This window comes from Protopterus annectens, chromosome 10.part0 (assembly GCF_019279795.1).
Source record: "Protopterus annectens isolate FY-2018-M chromosome 10.part0, PAN1.0, whole genome shotgun sequence".
In the NCBI taxonomy this organism is placed as follows: Eukaryota; Metazoa; Chordata; order Ceratodontiformes; family Protopteridae; genus Protopterus; species Protopterus annectens.
Window position 1 is genome coordinate 1184621874 of NC_056744.1, and position 21509 is coordinate 1184643382.

The window sequence follows — 21509 nt, forward strand, 5'->3', positions numbered from 1 at the left end:
CTAGTATTCACACACGCACACACACACCAACAGTAATACTTATCTGCATGGATAGATTTAAGGAGATCATATCCCTGCTTGGATCTTGGCTTTATCTCATCTCACCTAAACTATATTTGCATTGTACTTTCTCTCTTATACTTCTAGATATTCTGTTCCTGCATTTATTTTTCATATCTTGTTTTTCTAGGTACATATCGTCCATATCTGCTTCTCTTATGCTACTGCTCGGGAGGGATCCCCTGCCTTCTTTGTAAATAGTATCCTGTATCCTTTGTCTGTTATCTGCCTCAACACGGATGGAAAAGAGTCAGACCAGCCGCCCCTAAACCCATTTATCAAGGATCATCCACACCTGCATTACTAACCCTGGTGGCATCAGACCAGTCTTGGTCAATAATGTCTCAGTAATGCAAAATCTGCTTCAATCTTCTGCAGTAGCAGATAAAGCATTTACATCCTTCTTAGTCATTGGACTTAACATGTCCTACTATATTTCATTGACACGATGTTCACTGTTATGAGTGCACTACTCTGGCAACCCTAACAACATCCACAGCCTTAGCCTACACAGACAGCCTTATCCCAGACATCTAGAATTATGGACCTGTAAAACTTTATTTTTCTGTACCCACCTATCACAAAAACCCAGTCTTAACCCTTAAACAGTGTATTTACTTAACTAGACCTCTACACATATTGTTCTTTCTGATTTGTTTCTAATTGCACTGAACCAAAGCCTAGATTCCCCTTCCCTGCTTGTATGGTGTAGAGAGACAAATCCCTGCATGTGACTGTGACAACCTCTGAGTAGCCTTAGGTATTCAAACAGACAGGCAGGAGAGAGTAAGAGTGCGAGGCTTACACTTGTTTGCCCATCCTTCAGGAAGGAAGGAATAAATCAAAGAATCACAACTCTGGCAGTCCAACTTGACTCTCCTAAGTGAGGCTCTGGACAAGTAGGCGAGCTGTAAAACAAAGGATAGAGAGAGACCTGTTTTTCTTGTTGAGCTGACCAATATCACATAAACCAGAATGCACTTCTGTCGTTTAACTAAGGCACAACCCTGACTTCTGAACAGAAAGCAGTCAACTGTTGCAAATAAAACCACTGATGTTCCAAATTTGGCCCTCCCATCCGGACCCTAGTAGTCTTGATGTCCGTTTCTAATCAAGTACAAAAATATTTTTTTTTTACATTCCATCCCATTTCTCTTGAATTTGTGCAAACTGCAGTGCATAGTATTTTTCTTTTAATTCTGTATTATTTTTCTCTTAGAATAGAATTTGAATACGAAACTAGCCTCCGAAACAAAGTGAAACCACAAAGCCTTTTTCAGTTATGTCAGGAACCCCCATGGCAAAGCCCAGGTCTGTTCTGAATTAATACTTAATGTTATCACTTACACTGATCCTGTTGACTTAGTCAACCTGCTAGCAGATAGGTTTAGTGCAAACTTCACCCCCCTGTCCCCCCTAGAAAGGCCCATTTGAAATCCCTGATACTTGTCCCGCACCTCACATCTCCATAGATCAAGTGTTAAAGGCCCTATCAAAGGCAAAAAACACAGCTTCCATGGGACGTGTTAGTATCCCAGGCTATATTCTGCACCATCTCCAGCAAGAACTAGCTTCACTGTTGAGCAGCCTATTCAACCACAGCCTAAGTGTAGGCTTCATTCCAGCAGACTGGAGAGCTGCCATTGTCAACCACTTGCACAAAGGTGGTGCCACTACTGACCCTGGAAACTATTGCCCCATTAGCTTGACAAGTCTGATCTGTAAAGCCATGGAGCGTACTAGTATGGATCTCATAAACAAGGACATAGGCAATATCCAAGCACCAATTCGGATTCATCAAGGGCAGATCTTGCCAGTTGAACCTTGTTGACTTCTTTGAGACTGTCACCAAGGCCCTGGATGAGGGAAAGTCAGTACATACAGCTTATCTTGACTTGGCCAAGGCCTTTGACACAAACCCCCACTCGGGCATCATTGAAAAGCTAACACAGCTTGGCATAAATCCCAATGTCATCAGGTGAGTGGCCAGCTGGCTCAATGACGGTACCCACAAGGTCAAAATAGGCAGCACTTCCTCTGATAGCAGACCTGTCTCTAGTGATGTTCCCCAGGGATCTGTCCTGGAACCCCTACTGTTTGGCATCTACATCTCAGAGGTCCAGGCAAAGACAAAAGGCCTGTGGCTAATCAATTTTGCGAACAACTGTACGTTGAGTGCTGTCATTCACTTCCCAAATGATGATAACATACTACAAGAGGTTCTCACAGCAACTAATGACTGGTGCCAAAGTTGTGGCCTCAAGTTAAATGCAAAAAAATGTATCATACCATTCGGCAAAAAACATGGCCCCTACTGATTACTACATTAACGGCAACCCCCTACGTACACAACCTGTGGAGAGAGACCTGGGTACTCAGGTTGTTGACAAGAATCTCACATTCGACCATGATGTAGCAGCAGTAGTCAGAAAAGCCTTTTACTTGCTTCATCTCCTAAGTAAAGGTATTGCAGCCAGACAAAAGGAGGTTAGTACCTCTCTGTACTCCTCCCTCATTAGACCAGTAGTTGAGTATAATGCCCTGTTTGGTATGTACCTCTCCAAACATCTGCACCAACTGGAAAGGCCACAGAAATATCTCACAAAGAGAATCCATGGCCTCCAACACCTGTCCTATGTGGACAGGCTCAAATCACTATCACTCTACTCGGTATCGTAAAGATCGCTCAATGGTGATCTGTGTCTTGCCTACAAGACAGTTTTGGACCCTGCCCTACTAGAGGTGCGCCATATCCGTAAGTCTTAACTCCTCATGCATTACCCACTCGAAAGGCCTGAGTCTAATATGCAACATCAACAAAACCTGCTGGAGAGACAGGTTTGTCTCCCAGAGGCTGCCCCATCTCTGGAATAGACTTCCTGTACACGTCAAACAGAGTACCTTGCTGGCCCTCTTCAAGCGCAACCTTGATGAGTGGATGGGAAACCAGAAATTTGTTCCAGGGGTTCCACTGTGTCCCTCACTGACAGGTGTGACAGGTGCTGACTGAGGTTTCCTTTTTGGGAATAAACTCTTGGCTAGGCTTGTAAGGGCCCCAGGGCCATTAGCCTAGTAACCCCCTATGAACAACCTCCCTTTTTCTGTACTTGTTCTTGCAGTCTCCATATTTGTTAGCTTATGTTGCTCTTCACTCTGCTTATTACATTTTAACAGATCATATGGTGTTTAGTCTGACTTTTAAGTGTTTCCCAGTTAATCAGTTTTCCCACACTACTGATATGATTTCTACAATATCAAAGTAGGAAGTCACAACATTTATTGGATCACGTGTTATCTTTAAAAACCAGTTGGTTAAATCACCAGTAAATCTTGATCTTTAAAACTCTGAAACCAGAAACCTCTAACATACTTAAATTGTGGCCAGAAGTTCTTTCTGACTGATCTTTCAACTCTAACTCCAGTTACAATCCTAATTGTCTGTGGATTAGTATCATGACCTTTCTTTTGGAAGAACTGCACTCCTAGCTCTCTCCCACCCAGGCCAAGAATGCAAGAAGCTAATACTATGTGCATGTTTAGATTAGTCTCTTGCAAAAAGCACAACCTTATTTAACAAAAAAAAAAAGTCAACTTTCTCTTATGTGTGCAGTTCCTGAGCCCCTAATGCTCCATGAAATATCTTCTTTTTTCACTTCCCCAGTGGCAGACATTCCCTGTGAGAAGAAACATTTTGGTACTTGCCTATTATCACAACCAGGTTCCAAATCTGTCATAATTGTTCAAGTTATGGAGAAAAGTTAACGCAACCAGGAGACAAGTGTTTCATGTACATGTACTGCAAAGTTAAACGCAATTAAGTCCATGGAAACAACAAATTTTTGGGATACTAAATGAAATATTGAGAATATTTCAGTCCACTAAAAGCACTAAACAAAGGGGTGGAATTTAGGCATTATAACTCCTTTCACAGTTCATAGTTGGTTTTAAGAAAATTGGGAATAGTCTGATAAGTATTAGGTGGATGTGAACAGCAATATATAAACAGTTGTGTAGCGATTTTACTGAGACCAACAACAATGTTTCAAGTGTCACTCTTGCTTCAATGCTAAATGAAGTACTTCAAAAAGCACACAAGTTCCTGCAGTTTCGACACTTTAGCTTCCATCCTGGATGTCAGCTAAACTCGCCATTAACGGTTGTATGTCGACCTAGTAATTCTACTAAGCCCTTTAAGCTGTGCTCATTACAGTTTCTCTGAGAGAAGGCCCTTTTCATTTTGCCACTGGCAGGATGCACCGGCAGTTTCACCAGCCCTTCACAGAAGTATTGAGATGTGCTTTCTGCCAGTTGACAAAATATTTAGCTAATGTGTGAATGGCCGCTTTGAGGGATGCACAGCCAAAGTTTTCCCTTCAGCAGTAACCAATCCACACTACTGTACCTGTGTGGAATGTATTTGTAGGTCAAGCCCTTGTAAACTGAGCACTTCATCCCTACAGTCTTAGCACTCCAACCCTCCATTCATTATGCCGAAAAGGCGGGGCGCGTTGCATTTATATCACGTTATCGAAAGATGAAAATAGCGAATGCTATTTCATCGGCCCCACAACATCTAAACATCAAAATATCGAACATTCAGAACAGCAGATTTTTTTCCCATGGACAAAATTCGCTGCTCTGAAACACATATACACAACACAAGCACATCAAACAAACAGCAACCACAAACATACACTTAAATTCCTACAGCTAACACTACACTAAACTAAGCATACATTACTATCTACCCACTTACCTTAACCCAGACCATAACCCTAAGGTCTGTCACAATCGCACACTCACCTAATCTGCGCCCTAACCCTAACTCACTTATATCACCCCTAACCCTAAATTCTGTCACAGTCGCACACTTACCTGAACCCAACCCGTAACTTTCCACCACAGCGCTAAGAATAGCGAAGCCACAGAAACAGCCAACCAAATTCTTTCCCGAGGAAAGAATTTGCTGTTCTGCAGCTTCGCTGTTCTTAGCTTTCGCTGAATAGTGTTTAATATCAGAATATTAAATGTTTTAATACTTCGATGTTCTGATATAGACCCGGGCGCGTTAATGTACCACTTGCCCAAGCCAAGATTTCCACAATTTAAAAATAGAAGATGAGTTTGTTTAGTTTATTATTTTGAAGTCTGGGAACCAACCCTGAAGCAGTGAATGATGAAATACTTGTGATGAAACACTTGTCTCCTGGTTGCATTAACATAAGTACCAAAATGTCCTGTATGGAGTTATGTTGATGCATTATAAACAGAAAGAAAAAAAGGAAACTTGTTGAACAATATGACTGGGGATTACAGAACTTTTGTATTATCTACATAGTAAAAAGGCTGCCAATTTATAACTTCAGTGTTAAGAAAAGCTAATAGCACCTTTCACTATAAAAATAAACTACTGAAAAGACAATAAAATACTTCTATTCACAAAGGCAAGGATGTATGGTAGGAACAAAACAGAAACTCTAATCATTGCAAGTCATTCAACCCCCCCCCCCCTCACCCCCCAAAAAAATGCAGATATTTCATAAACCAGTAATTTGAAATCCCTTCTTCTGTAAAGTTAGCAACTACCACAGAGTTAAAATATAAACGGTTACAGTCCTGGGGAAAAAATAATACAGTTGTGACTGCAACCTTTAATGTTCTTCTGCGATACCTGCAATGCTAGTCACTTCAGAACCATTAATGGTACAATCAGAATCCTTGCAGGAAACAAGAAAACAGTAGGAAAAGATCCCCTCAGTTGTCTGATTTGTCCAAAGTCCCATTATTGTTCTAAAGGAACTATAGGATCCTCTTAGTGTTTCACTGTTGCAGTCATTACATTTGGGTTATCTGCTTGCAGGTAGCCCTCAGCCAGCCTAAATATCAAAGTCTTGGGTCCTGCGTCGGATGCTGTCTAATTTTCCATGACGTCAGGTCATCAGGGGTATAAAGCATGCAGCCAACGCCATTACATCACTCTTTCTTGCCACGCGGTGCCCAAAGCAGAAGCAGTTCGCAAGTGCCGGTCGGCCGACTCCTGAAATTTTCGTTTTCGAGTTTCAGAACCGAAGTCTTCAAAAAAGCTAAGTACCCCGTTGGGGATCCATTTTCTTACTCTAAACCGATGTCAGTAAAAGTTAACAATTGTATTTCCTGTGGAAAGCAAATACCTCATAAAGATTTTCATTCGTACTGCATTCAGTGCTTAGGCCCAGACCACGACGTCCCTTGCTGTCGGTTTTGTGCCTTATTCAATCCTTGAACTATTCGTCGTTGGTCCATTTTTGCAGCAAACTATTTCGGTACTTGGTTTAATTATCCAGAAATGGCTTCAGTAAGCCATCTGACTACCGACATTCCGAAAAAATGTAAAGATAAAGACAGAGACAGACCACGTAGTTCCAAAGCTGCCGATAATGCTTCCGTTAAGCTAGTCACCAGTTCGCCGGTACTCAGTGAAGAGCTTTCGCAGCCCCTAATTTCCACTACTTCAGATTTCAGGCCTCTACTGAGACCCATTTGGAGTCCGGTATCCTGTGAGATGCTTCTTCGACTATGGAACCTGTGGATGTCTCTACATTAGATGGGTCCAGAGCCACTGTGCAGGCACCAGCTTCTGAGGGTGTATTCAGGCCTACGGACTTGCATTCAAACCAACGCCATCATCTTCTTCAAGGCCTAAAACTCGACCAATGCCTAGAAAACCGATGTCCAAACTGCATGGTCAGGCCCATATGCCTAAAAAACAAATGACAAGAATGGCTGAAGACCTTATTACTTTAATTAGGGGAAGCCAGCCTTCTCCCTCTAAAAGACCTAGAACTGATTTTCCTTCAGATTCCTCTGATCAGGATTCTGAAATTTCTGTTTCTTTTGATTACCAGGATTTGCCGTTATCTACCTATGAGGATTCTGATGCAGAGGACTCCATTCCCTCTGCTTCCCCCCCCCCCAGAAGATTTTTATTTTGGTGAAACCTTGCACACTCTTAGGGAGCATTTCCGCTGGGAAAGCCAGGATTATTCTGACTCCAAAAAGAGGCTTAGGGAATTCTTACTCCTACCTCAACACAGGCCTTTAGATATTCCTCCTGTACTGGACATTGTAGATAATGCCTTCTTGGAATCTCGCTAGGCCCCAGATAAATTACCTCTGGCTCCCAGGAAACCTGACAGGTATTAGAGTACCTGACTCTCACAAGTTCCTTTTCAAGAATTCTACTCCGGACCCAAAGACCATTTCCCAGGGACCTAAAGACATTAAGGCTGCTACTGCCAAAAACCCTACCCCCTCTGATAGAGATTCCAGGGCCTTGGACAGATGGAGTAAGAAGGTAAGAAGGTATACACTTCTGCTACTTTGGCCATTAGGGCCTTAAACTGACAGTTTCATATGTTAAAGTATCAGCAACATATTATGGGACTACTTAAACAGAAAATGATATTGATTCTTGACTGTGCTGAAAATAAATAATTACAGGATTTAATGCATTCTGCTCAACAAGTTGGTAAACATACTTTGCAATGTGATTTTTGACTCTTTAGAAGCATCTTGCAGGGCTGCTGTCACTGGGTCGGTTCTTAGAAGGCATGCTTGGCTTAAGGAGCAAAATTTGCCAGATCATGTTAAAGCTAAATTACTGGATGCTCCCTTAAACCAAGATCGCCTGTTTGGCAACAAAGCAGAAGAAGTCCTTAAAAAGATGGAGGAAAAAGCTAAATCCATGCAAACTGTTAAAGATTTCCTGCAAGTACAGCCTCCCAGATTCAGTAGGCATTGGCCTTCTAAGAACTGGTCCTTTCCTGTCTCTTCCAGGCCTTCTCAGTCCAAACCCAGGAACAGCAGACCACCTAGGCTACCGTCTCAAGGTACTCACAGGCCTAAGCAGTGGGGGGCTTCCACTTCAAAAGCTGGAAGTAGTAAGACACCCCTCTATGGAAAACTGTCAGAATGACTTAACCGTAAACCTTCCCAGTCCTGCTCTACTGCATGCTCCCTTAGGGGGAAAGATCGCACTGCATGCAAAAAACTGGGAACTCATTAATCAGGAAAAATGGGTTTTAAATATAGTTTCCCAAGGATACAGATTCCACTTCCACACCTTACCAACTCCAAACGGTTGGCCAGACTTACCCCCAAATCAGTGGGCAGAGGCTCAACAACAGGTTCTTTCTCTTCTAAGTATCAGGGCTATTCAGCCTGTCCCAGCAGAAGAAAGGGGACAAGGTTTTTACTCGCCTTTTCCTGGTACCCAGAAAAGACAGCTGCTGGTGTCGTATCCTGGACCTCTCTATCCTAAACACCTTTTTGGTAATCCCAAAATTCAAAATGCTAACACTTCATTAGCTGCTTCCTATGCTAGGCTAAGATGCCTGGTTGGCAACCTTAGACTTAAAGGAAGCTTACCTGCACATTCCAATAAGAAAATCTTGCAGGAAATACCTACACTTCAGAGCAGGCTACATGCACTATCAGTTCTCTGCAGTGCCATTTGGCTTATCTACTGCGCCCAGGGTGTTCACAAAGTGCCTAGCTCCAGTCATTGCATTCTGCAGGCAAAAAAAATATTCAAATATATCCATACCTGGACGATTGTCTAATTCAGGCAGAAAGCCAGGACATGTTACTTAATCATCTGGCATTTGTAATGAAACTTCTAACCTCACTGGGGTACACCATAAACAAAAAAAAATCTCATCTAGTACCCTGCCAACAAATTGTATTCCTGGGAGCAAGCTTGAACACAACTTCCAAGATGGCTTACCTCATGCCAGAGAAACAAGTTTATTTGACAGCCTACTTCAAACTGCTGGCCACAAAGACCCAGCTATCTGCATGGAAAATTCTGCAAGCCCCGGGGTTCATGGCCTCTTGCATTCTACTAATTCCATATGCAAGACTGCATATGAGGAAACTACAATGGTATCTAAAAAGCCTATGGTGTCAACATTCACAGGATCTGGAATCAATGATTCTTATCATTCCTTATATAAAGACAGAGTTCCTTTGGTGGGCAGAGGCCTGCTACCACAACAAGGGACTGCCATTCATTCTACCCCCTGCCACCCAAACCCTAACAACAAATGCATCAGACTAGGCATTGGGGGCTCACTTGGCAGGGCAGGGCAGTGCATTCAGGGCAAATGGAACCCAAGTCAGATGCACCTGCATATCAGTCAAAAAGAAATGTTAGCTGTACAGAATTCACAACACCCTTCAAGGACCACATTCTTCCAGGACAATTATTGGGAAAGACAGACAACACCACTGTTATGCGGTACATAAACAAGCAGAGGGGAACCCACTCGTATCCTCTTTGTGGAACACAGCCTTGAGCTACCAAGTGCACCTACAAGCTCAATTCCTGCCAGGCAAGCTAAATTCACTGGCAGACTACCTAAGCAGAAATCTCATGGGCCCACGCGAGTGGAAACTGGAACCAAAGATATTCAACATTTTGAGAAACAAATGGGGGAGCTCAGAGATAGACCTGTTTGCCTCCCCTCAGAACTGCCAATTGAACGAATTCTGCACAAGGACTCCCCACAGCCAAGCTTGGAAAGTGGATGCCCTGTCCTTCACCTGGGAAAGCCTCTCAGTTTATGCTTTTCCCTCTCTGCCTCTCTTGCCAAAAGTTCTGCTGAAGATCAAACAAGACAAACTAAGGACAATACTGATTGCATCAGAGTGGCCACGCCAACACGGTTACCCCCTCCTGTGCAGTATTTCACTGCTGCATCCATGACACCTGCCTCAGACCCCTTCCCTCCTGTCCCAGCAGGAGGGCCAAATTCTGAACCCCCAGCTCCAAACCCTGAACCTTGCAGCCTGGCTAATTCCCTCAGCTCTTCAATAGCATCACTCAGTAAGCAGGTGCAAGATGTCATTTTGGAGGCCAGGAGGCCTAGTACTAGAAAATCCTATGCTGAAAAGTGGAAAAGATACTGTGCCTAGAGCCAGACTCAATGGATGGGCACAACAGTGGCCAGCTTACTGCATATTCTTCAATACTTAACTGAGATGCTCCACAATGGCCTTTCCTTCTCATCAATTAAAATTCATGCCTCAGCTATTTCAGCACATTATAATACTGAGCTACCCCTTTTCTCTCCCCCCTGCTGAAACAATTCCTCAGAGAGGCCAAAAATTTAAGACCACCCAGTAGAGCCCCTACTCCAGCCTGGGACCTTAACTTTGTACTGGAAAAACTCACTCTACCCCCTTTTGAGCTTGGAAAACTGCTTTCCTTCTAGCCATCACTTCAGCAAGAAGAGTGTCTGAACTTCAGGCCCTCGTGGCAGTGGAGCCCTTCATTATCTTCCATGCAGACAGGGTGTCCCTCAGGACCAATTCTTCCTTTATGCCCAAGGTGGTATCCAGTGTGGCCCTTAATCAGTCCATTCATTTGCCTACCTTTTTTCCTAATCCACAGAACAAAGTAGAACGAATACTGCACTCCTTGGACGCGAACAGACAGCTAAGATTCTATTTGGACAGGACTAAGCCTCTCAGAAAAACTAAACAGCTGCTAGTTGCCTTTGCTGCAGAGGCAGAGGGGAAGGCCATTTCAAAGCAAACCATTTCTAAGTGGATAGGCCATTGCATTCTTTTCTGCAATAAGCAACATGGAAAACCTACCCCTCAGGGGATAAGATCACATTCCACCAGGGCTGCATCCACATCTACAGCCTTTCTCAGAGGTGTCCCTACCAGGGACATCCGAGAAGTTGCTACCTGGAGCTCTGTACATACCTTCACCAAGCATTACTACTTGCCTTTGTTTTCTAAATCTAGAGCTGGTTTTGCCACTGCAGTCTTGCAGGGCTTAATAGCTGCCTCCTCCCTGACTTAGCTTTGGGAATCTACCCAAATGTAATGACTGCAACGGTGAAACACGAAGAATATAGTACAGTTGTGTACACTTACCATAAATGTAGATGTTCGAGTGTATTCACTGTTGCAGTCCTGGTTACCCCCCCTCCAGCCCTCTGACTTCTCTTGGCTATACCTTTCTTCTTGTTTAGTGTATTTCAGCTTTCTGGTGTATTTGCTTTTTGTTGGACGTGTAACCTTTATATATGTATAATTGCTTCCCATTATGGGGGCCCCAACCTCTGGGGCTAGAAAAACTGATGTAATGGCGTTGGCTGCATGCTTTATACCCCTGACTACCTGACATCATGGAAGATGAGACAGCATCCGACGCAGGACCCACGACTTTGATATTTAGGCCAGCTGAGGGCTACCTGCAGGCAGATAACCCAAATGTAATGACTGCAACAGTGAATATACTCGAACATCTACATTTATGGTAAGTGTACACACCTGTACTTTCAGCTGATGGTGATGCTGCCCGATCCTGCTCAGTTGCAGAGATATCTTTCTTTAGTAGGATCTGGGATTGAAAAAACATTCTCTATCCCTCCAGATTGCCAGTAGTGCCACAAATCAGTTATGCATAGCAGGCAATGGACTACAAGAGCTTTCTTTATTTTGCAACATTGACTGGTCAAAAGAAATCTTAAGTAATTTTCCAGTAACTCCATGACTTTTTTTTTTAACTAAGGAGAGATAGTGGGAGATAAAAAAGGTATCCTCTCCCTTTTCCTGATTTCCATAACCACCACATCTCTGTAGCTAACAATGACATTTGATGTCCCCTCAGACCTATGCCCCTGCTCAGTGTAAAAGCTGTCAAGGGTAGCTTCTGCCTTATCTCGCTGATAAAAACATGATTAGCTGCATATCTGTCTCCGTAAAGAAGAAGAAAACCGTAATTGTGCATGTCTTCAGTAGTGGAACAAAGGCATCCCTTATAGTAAAGAGCCGTGGAGTAATCTGGGGTTACTCTTACTTTACAATCTTTTGTCTTAAGGTAACCTTTGTATTCTCTGCTTTTCTGCAGAATCCTTTCTCAATTATTAAAATCCAAATCACAAAGGATAATGGGAACATTTGGATTATTGATAGTCAGTGTAATCCTTATGGGCCCATTTAATAACCAGAGGTCTAGTGCTCCCGTGGATGTGGTTTAACACTTCATTAATAAAATATACAGGATCCTCACTCACCATAACTTTAGGCAGCCAAATTAATTCTAGATTTTTCCTTCGAGCTCTGTTTTCAGTCATCCATCTTGTTTTTGAGCCAGCAGAAAATGGATCATATTCCCTTGATCTCTGAGAAGTGCATGGTTACAGAGTCTCTTAATAACAGAAATTGAGTTTAATAATCTGTTAAACACTCTTCTGTTTTTTTTTAAAGCTTATGTTTAGAATTCTCAGACACTGCTTTAATATGCTGTGCGTCTTGTAAAATTGTTTGGGCTAGGATAGTAGGGCATCAGTACTGGTACAATGTGCCCATAAATCCTCTGCAGCAGTTTGCTTTGTATCTTCCATCTTGCCTCCTGTTGTTCCCTCATCACTGAGTCCAATACTCAGCGACAAGAAAACAGAAAAATACACCTGTGTAACCGTAATACCATGCAAGAATCGCAGAAACGTGTAACATCTCACAATGAAACTAACTCAATAGACCTTAAAGAGAGGTAACTGATTAAAAAAAAAAAAGATTTGGTCTATGAGGTGGAAAGGACATAACTAGAGTATTTGCAAACCATTGTGTATGCCCTTGACTTATATTCAGCTTTAAAGGGAAAAAAACACTAAATGTACTTCATGTAGCGTGTTTATCTTTATATTGTGTACTGCTCAGGTAAACTTTATAATTGGTAAGTGTATTGGAGCTCTCTTTATCCTAAGTCCCTTTTTACCTATAATAATTATCACAGGCAGAGTTTTGGTTCAGTGGGATACATTCTGAAAACTTCAAGCTTTATGTACTTATTGTAAGGTATTAGTTTATGACTGACCCTCTGCAGCACTTTCATGCAGTGTGATAGGAGTCTGATACCCTTATTCTACAGTTGTGAATGTCCCCTTTTGTTATTGTACACTGGCTCTAGAACGCTTATTCTCAAATCATCTGAGACATGCTTTTCTCTCCATACTGCTGAGTACCTCCAGGAACCATTTCTCACATAAGTAACTCAACATCTTTATCATACATATCAATCAAAAAAACAGCTACCACCAAAAGCAGGTCTCCGGGTCCAAAAAGCCAAAAGAATCCAAAAGCATACAAACCAAAGAAGGACCAGGAGTAGGCTATAGATACCAGTATAAATATTACTTATTGTAGAACAGACCACAGAATAAAAAACATGATCGCTTTCTTAGGTATGTACCCCACTTCATCATATGTAAATATGTTGCATCTTAACCTTCATTTTATACTTTGAAAGCACTAGTCACATGCTATTAGATAATCACATAACCCAAATATTTAAAACCATACATACATATGTACCTTATATGCAAATGTAATCACTCTCTTATAAAAAATAGCAGACAATATATTCAGAATAATTTCATACAAAAATACATATATAAAACGTCATATAAAGAACACATATATAAAAAATACATATATAAAAAAACTAACTTTTCCAATAAGAATGAATGCAAGAAATACACACATAAAATTCATCTAAAGAGGGGCCTTTTCTTTAACATAGGCTTCAGGGGTACATAGTCATTCAGGCCATTTCCACTATCTGCCTTAAGCCTTACAATCCATTTGGCTTCCAGAGCCTCTGTCTTGTTGCGGACATCGCTGCCCCTGATAATTTCATACACCCTCCCTATTACAAGAAATTTAAAAATATGTTCATCGTCAGTCTCACTAACATGTTTAGATAGTGCACTTACTCTGTCCTTTCTGTTAATGTGGTACACATGTTCCCTAATCTGATCTTTAAACGCTCTGTCAGTTTTACCAACTTAAAATTTCAAACAATGGGCAAGATACACTACATGTCTGGTGTTGCATGAAGCAGATACATTAAAATTATACTGTCTTTTTTCATCTGGATGCACAAATTTTGTACTAATGTCCAAATAACTACAAATATTACAATGCGTACACATAGTCAAACCTCCATTTTCTAAGGCATTAGCCTTACTCCTTGGGAAACATAACTTTCTTTTAAGGGAGAGCTCATTCCTGAACAAAATTGAGGTGGTTGTTCTATAATGTTACTGACACCCTTATCAAACGTCAGAATTCCCCAATTTTTCCTAACTATGCCCATGTAGGTCTGTACATCAGACGAATAATATAAGGCATCCTGAGCATCCCTTTGTTACAAATGTTACTAGCTTTCCTAGTGACCTGGCTCTTAGAGAAATATGGTTGTGCCACTGAATCTCTGAGTCTGGTGACCTCCTCTACATTATTCTTCACCATCTGGCCATCATAGCCCCTCTCCATCAGTTCCTTGGTAATACCTTCAGTACATCTCAAGAAGTCAGACTCCCTCCTATTGAGTCTAGAGGCTCTAAAAGCCTGGTTCCTTACCACACTCTTAAAAATATATGGGGGGTGCATACTGTCATATGATAGTAAACTACTGACATGACATGGTTTCCTGTATTGTTTCATGTACAGTCTGTTATTCTCATCTACCAAAACTGCCACATCCAAAAAATGTATGACCTTGTCAGAGTATGTAATCGTGAACCTTAAAAATGCAGTGCTTTCATTAACATACTTGATAAATTCAGTTAAATGTGGCATATTCCACTCCACACAATAACAAGGTCATCTACAAACCTCCTGAAAAAAAGAGATGTATTTACTGAAAGAACCTCTTAACATATATTCATATTCCCAGACCACCATAACAGCATTGGCATAGCTATTGTCACACGAAGCCTCACTGGTGGACAGATTTTATCTTTGTGAATCTTAGGTAACCCATGTATACAGGGGATAACAGGATGTTCTGTAAGGAAGTAATCATATAATTCCATAGTTCTGGAGCCCTCACTCAATAATGCATCCAATTTCAATTTAATCTGATGCACCATTTTATCAATCTTTGTACGAGTAATCTTCACATAGAAACTAACATCACATAACATGTTAAGCATAGCATGTTCATATTTGCTAGCATCCATGATGACAATAGGCCCGCCCTTATCAGCGGGTGATGTGATTATCTAATAGCATGTGACTAGTGCTTTCAGAGTATAAAATGAAGGTTAAGATGCAATATATTTACATCTGATGAAGTGGGGTACATACCTACGAAAGCGCTCATGTTTTTTATTCTGTGGCCTTTTCTACAATAAATAATCTTTATACTGGAATCTACAGCCTGCTCCTGGTCCTTCTTTGGTTTGTATCTTTATCATACATGCCATGACCTAATTTAAGCCTCCTGCTTTTTCTGACTTAATTTTCCATAGTACTGTTCTTTCTTCTTCTAAGGAGGGCTGCTTTTTTTCTTCTTTTGTAGTAGGTTGTGAATGGTGCAGTACAGCTTTTGCAGGATTTTCTTAATTCAGAAGCTGCTGGAAGAATTCCTTCCATCTTCTCTTGATGTCCTGTGGGATGGTTATCAGGTTATTGGTATCCCTTATGGATGGTGTCTGAAAACTATCTTTATGTCTTTGCCTTGCAACATAACAGAGTTTCTTTGTGCCATCTGTTGAGTCACTTTCCAGAAGCTGGTAGAGTGATTGTGATGTCGTGTTCTATGGCATTGTGAATGATCTCTTAGGCTCTGCTACCAGTATTCATTCTTAACTTGGTTTGTCTTTTGTCTCCCACCTGTTCATGTATTCCTTCTTTGTTTTGATAACTTCCTAAACGTCTGCAGTTCATCACCTGCTTTGTTTATGTTGTTTATGTTGTTTATGTAATGTATTTCCATATCTGATATGACTGTGTGTTTGTTCTATCATCTTCATGTACAGTATTTTGCTATGATGTCATTTTTCTTTGGCTCCACTTGTTTCTTATTCTTCCTGAGGTGCTAGAGCCATGAGTACTTCCTTGAGTTCGCTCACTTTGTCAACTTCTGTGTCCTCAGCCTAGGCTCTGTTTCCCTTAGAGGCTTCACTGCCCACTGCTTATGGCCACCACTTGTTTATGCTTAGGGCCAACCATTTCAGTAGGGATTACTATGCAGTGCCTGATATGACCACAGTGCTCTTTCCTTACTAGGAGGAAATCTACCCAAATTACACGTTGACTGCTCTTGTATGTGATTTTTTGGCCATCTTTCCTTGTAAACTGTGTGTTTGCAACCAGTAAGCCACTTGCCAGAGAGAAGTCCAGAATGGCCTCGCTTTCATTATTTATTTTGCCTCGAATGCGTAGACTCAATCTTCATGTCCTATTCTGTCTATCCATATGTGAGCATTCTGGTCCCCCATTATCAAGATCAACTCATTTTTCCCACTTTATCAAGGCAGATGTCATTCAACTGCTACCTGAATGCCCTGTTTTCCTCACCATTACAGCTCTGCTTTGGAGTATAGGATGAGTTCATGAAGATATGCTCTATCTTTACACTGGAGTTCTATTCCCATGTCTCTTACTCATTTTGAGTACACCCCTCACTGCCTTCAGAAGATTCAGTCTCCTCAGAGTTCCCACACCATTTCTAGTCTGTTCTCCTACTGAGAAGTAGATTCATGCTCTCAGGCCAAGAGACTGGACTGAGTAGCCCTTCCTCTTTGCCTCCTGTATGGAGTCACAGAATGTCCAGTCTCCTACTTGTCATCTTGTCATCTACTTCTAAGATGTTTCCCATTATTGAACCTGTGTTAATTGTAGCAATCATAAGTACTTTTTTTTCCAAGATTGTTACTTTTAATTCCATCTTTCACTGATCAGAGCTATCTTAGGTAACCCAGACTGGTCTTCTGGACACCAGCCAGTCATGGCTGCTGGGCACACACTAGCCAATATGGGCACATAGACCCTGTCACCATTACCAAAGTTGTGTACACATAGTGGTGTAATGGTTAAACTATTCACCTCACATACACAAACACATAAATATGAGAATGTGTAATAAATTAATATTTGTGTTAATAAAGTGAACAAGTGGCAGATTGTATGGGTATGCCCTGTCAAATGAAGGCTTACATTATGCCACAAAACATTGTAATTGGCACCTACATTGTATAGCTTCAGAGGCATTTAAAGTTACTTGACTGATAAATTAAGCAGATATGCCAGTTTTCTTATTCATGTAAATATTTTCATAATGCAGTTCAGGCTGAGCCTGAAATTGGTCAGTATTGATCAGTGCACTACCTTGGTAAACAAATAAATACATAAATAAACAAACAATGAGACTGGAGTTGCTTCACATCAGTGTGTGGGTCACAGCTCTGCAAATAAAACTGTTGATAATAGGAGGGCTGTTAGGTACTGAGATAGTAAGTGTTTAAACTCAGTATCAGAAATTACTTTATTATTGTTTCTGTTATCATTACTATTGTTGTTAATTTTTTAAAATGTTATTAAGTATAAAATCAGAGCTATTTCTGGGTGAAGATGTATATGTGCTGGGGCAGATTTTCTGTTTATTGTGGTTCTATAGCTTTTACAGTTTACTTGTTATTTGGTTTTGTTGATATATTTCAGGTGTAATTGTCCAGACAGGAAATCCTCTGGCTTAGAAGATGTGAAACTTAACTGTTTGTGGGTCTCCGAGAGTTGATGCATAACTTTCACATGGATTACATTGTGTCTGGATGATTGGATGGGTTGTCCGAAATTCAATTGGCATGACTGTCTTGGCCCTTCTTGAGAGAGGAGGTTCAGTTTGAGGGTTGGCACTGACAAGACATAGATGGTCATATAAGTCCATTACCTTGTGTTACCAATGATCCTGAAGCAAAAGTAGTGATAATGCAGACCTGCCATGTGTTATTGCCTAAATGAAGTTGCTGCATGCAGAGGGCACAGTGCAAGACAGAAAGGTGGATTCCATCAGTCTAATAAGGCTGCTTCTTGCAGTATTAGCTATTTTGTACCATAAAATTTGGTTATTTCACCTTGGTTAGGTTATATTAGGTGAAACATTTCTTCCCACTGATGAACTGGCAACTGATATAAAGTGCACCAATAGGCAGGGTGGATGGTTGTTGGATGCATGTGTGGATAGTTGTTATCTGAGCCTATTGGAATACTCCACCATTACTTGGAGAGAAGGGACTGAAAAAATAATGAATCCCCAGTCAACAGCATATAGCTTCTTTACACCACTAGGTTTGCATAATCACCACCCTGTTTCTTAGAGTAATTTCACTGTCTGTTGGAATATTTGGTTACTGTCTGCAGAATTAGAGGTAACTTTGAGGTTCACATGAATCATATTGTGTAGTATGGAGTACAGTAGCGTGGATGAGCCATGGAGAAAATAGGAAATAAATATGTCATAAAGGCCAAAACATACTTGTGTATATTAAGAAGTCAACAACTATAAAAGCAGTTGAAGAATAATGTTATACTTTTTCTTTCTCATATTAGTACATCTAGGTTCCTTATTGTTTCTTTTGAATAATGAGTAACTGTATTCTGTGATGCTGATTTTTTCCCCCTTGCCTCTATGTTTAATACTTTAGCTGGAAGCACCACAGACCCCACTGACCGTCGCTTTTGCAGCAATAATACCACAGAGGGTTCCGATTTTACCACTCCTAAGGCCATCAGTGACCTCGTAGTGCGCCGGGCACGACATCGCCTACTTTCTGGGGACTCTGCAGAGAAACGCACTTCAAGACCTATCAATAAAGTGATCAAGTCAGCCTCTGCCACAGCACTCTCTCTCATGATTCCATCTGGTAAGGATTAAAGTGCTGTGCTGGTGGGTCATCTGTATATGTTCTGAGGCCTGACAGACTACTTATGCACCAAAGCAGTTAGATGCATACAACTTCTTCTTTTGGTCCTCTGAATAATGTATGGCATTTTAAAAATTAAACTGGCAGTGCAACAGCAGTCTTGTGGTTAATTATTCTGTTCTGAACCGAGATGAAGGTCCGATATGTCAGCCAAATAGGAAGATTCAGCATTCTGTAGGATGGTGTCTTGCAGTGGAAAAAGAAATTATGAAAAAACTAATGAATAGAAGGACATCAGGTAATGTCACAGTACGGTTATTAGCTGCGTGCAGTAATTATACCTTTGAACATTTCCTAGGTGGTGTCATCCAGATACTGCTGGCTGCTTACAAGCCCCCTACATCTGGCTATGTAGGCTATTCCTTCCCAGAGTAGACTTCTTTATTATGCATTGAAATTGTTCATCTTTGCAGGGGGCATGTCAGCTGCAGTGAGTAATCACGAAAGCCAGCCAATCTGCGAGTGACAGCAGTGATCATGTGGTCATGTGGCTGCACTGACTGAACAGTTTGGCAGTAGCCAAGCAACAAGCGAGCAAGTACGTCAGCAAACAACCATATGCACATGTTTTTCTATAACACATTGCATACCGTAAAATTATTGCAATTATCTAAACTTAAAACTAAAATCAGTAGCTAGCGGTTGCACTTTTAACTGTGGCAGTTTAGTGCAGAGGATTAAGGCTATTGAAATGCCAGTAACCTTCATCCTGTACCCTGGCTTTGAATCACTCAGGTCTGCATTTACCTACTAAGTGACTGTGAGCAAGTCATTTAAACAGACAATCTTAAGAGGTTTTCATGAAAAGAGCACTTGTCCCTAGTAGGTTAATTCTGTTAGCCAACAAAATAAAATGTACCGTATGACTATCCGGATCATGTCTGAAGTGCAGATCTTAAGCTTACTGAAAAATGGATGCAGCGTGTGTGTCATGAGGATACACTAACAGCCAATTAATTCAGATAAAATCATTTAAGGAATTATAATCAAACATTACTGTTTTTCCCATACAGAAAAATGGATATTTTATTATCCCTAAGTATGTATTGCAGTGTTGGGCTGCAGTGGACTTTATTTTACAAAGATCAGCAGGAATGCTTTTCTGGTATTTCTAATCCATCCTTCAGTAAAGGGGATCATAATACGAACCTTGTACATAACGTACTTTTCCTTTACTGCTCCTTGCCAGTTTCCATCCCTCACAGTAAGCTGCATTAAAACATGTAGCATAGAAGACTGTAGGGATACAGACCATGAGAATAACTGCAGATACGTCTGTCACAAATGCAGGGTGGTGGCGGATATCTTCTCCAGTAGTATAAAAAAGAATGAAAAATAAAGGGAAACAGAAGCAACTCCTACAATAGCTGTTTTGTGCAGTGTAAGGACTCAAGAAGGAGAAGAAGTTGCAAGCATTGATGCCAAAGGGGATCATGGATGTTGCTGATGTCATTGAAATATTGGCCACTGACATGATATAGAGGTGCTAAAGTATAGGTTGTTTGGGAATGGTACGTAGGGTATGAGGGATTAGATGAAGCAGCAGTCTGCAATAAAGAGACATCAACTGAGAAGTGAGAGAAGGAACACCACTCCTATGAAGGATGAAGGTGAGCAAGGATGGGTTAAGAGTCATATAATAGAGTTACTGCATTGGCAGTTCATCTGCACCTGAGGAGACGGGGCTGCTAGTAGAGTGATAGTGTTTTAGCTCCAACACATGTCAGAGAAAGAAAATAAGAGACAAAAGGAGAGAAAATAAAGGAGCTGGGTAGGGCACAGAAGGTTGTAGTAATGGGCCATCTGAATATTACTTGAGCAGACTGGAAGAGTCTGAATTCCATGGTGGCCAGTGAGCCAAACCTGATTAATGTACTGGACCTAAAGGGCTTCTGCCATTTAGTGTTGGACTGTATCAGAATGGAAAAAATGAAGAAGAGTCAAAAGAGATATTTAAAAAAAAGGAGAAGCCTATCTACACAGGAGGATAAGGCTAGAAATTAGGGCAAAAGATGGCATATACAAGGGGAAGGTTAGAAGAAATGTATTACAATGAAGCAATCAGGAGGACAGCAGATGTGGTGAGATACCAGTAGCAGAACATGCAAGGGAAGTTGGCAGAAAATAACAAGAGTAGGAACAAGGGCATATTTAGGTTTATAGCAGAAAAAAGAAAGGAAGGAGCTGGTTTGGCCAGGCTGAGTAAAGATGGGAGGGAGAATGTGGAAGACTAGCAAAAAGCAGTCGTACCAAGTTAAACATGTCAGTCTTTACAAAAGATGGCTGGGGGACTTGATACTTTTCTAGAAAGGTAGGGCAGGGTGAGGAGAATAGTGAACAGAGAGCAGGATATAAAGGAAGGAGGATGCGAGGAAATTAGCATTCCTAAGAATGTTTAAAGCAGACTGAACAGAGAGACTCATCTCATGCTCTTCAGGATTCTGATCACTGTGCTGGTAGGTCCATTGCCAAACATTCAATAGATCACAGTGCCTGAAGTCTGGAAAACAGCAACAGAGGTACACTTCTGTAGTGTGGGAGTGAAAAAAAAAAACAGGGAATTACAGGCCACCTGAGGGTCATGGAGAGAATCCTTAAAGTAAGGCTAGTTGGTTTCTAAGAGATCAGCAATTTCTATGACAATGACCAAAATGAGTTTATTACCATAAGTAGCTGCCA

The 21509-nt window shown here is 41.2% G+C and overlaps 1 protein-coding gene across 7 annotated transcripts in view; it reads left to right on the plus strand.

Annotated features, from left to right (window-relative positions):
• Positions 1 to 21509, plus strand: part of MAST2 (microtubule associated serine/threonine kinase 2) — a 2532505-nt gene that overhangs the window by 2413288 nt on the left and 97708 nt on the right. For 6 of the 7 annotated variants that reach the window (XM_044085935.1, XM_044085936.1, XM_044085940.1 and 3 more), the window contains one exon: positions 18552 to 18770. The exons of the other annotated variant lie outside the window; for it this stretch is intronic. In XM_044085935.1, coding sequence (XP_043941870.1) covers positions 18552 to 18770 — 219 coding nt within the window. The remainder of the gene's footprint in view (positions 1 to 18551; positions 18771 to 21509) is intronic. 7 annotated transcript variants of the gene reach the window in all.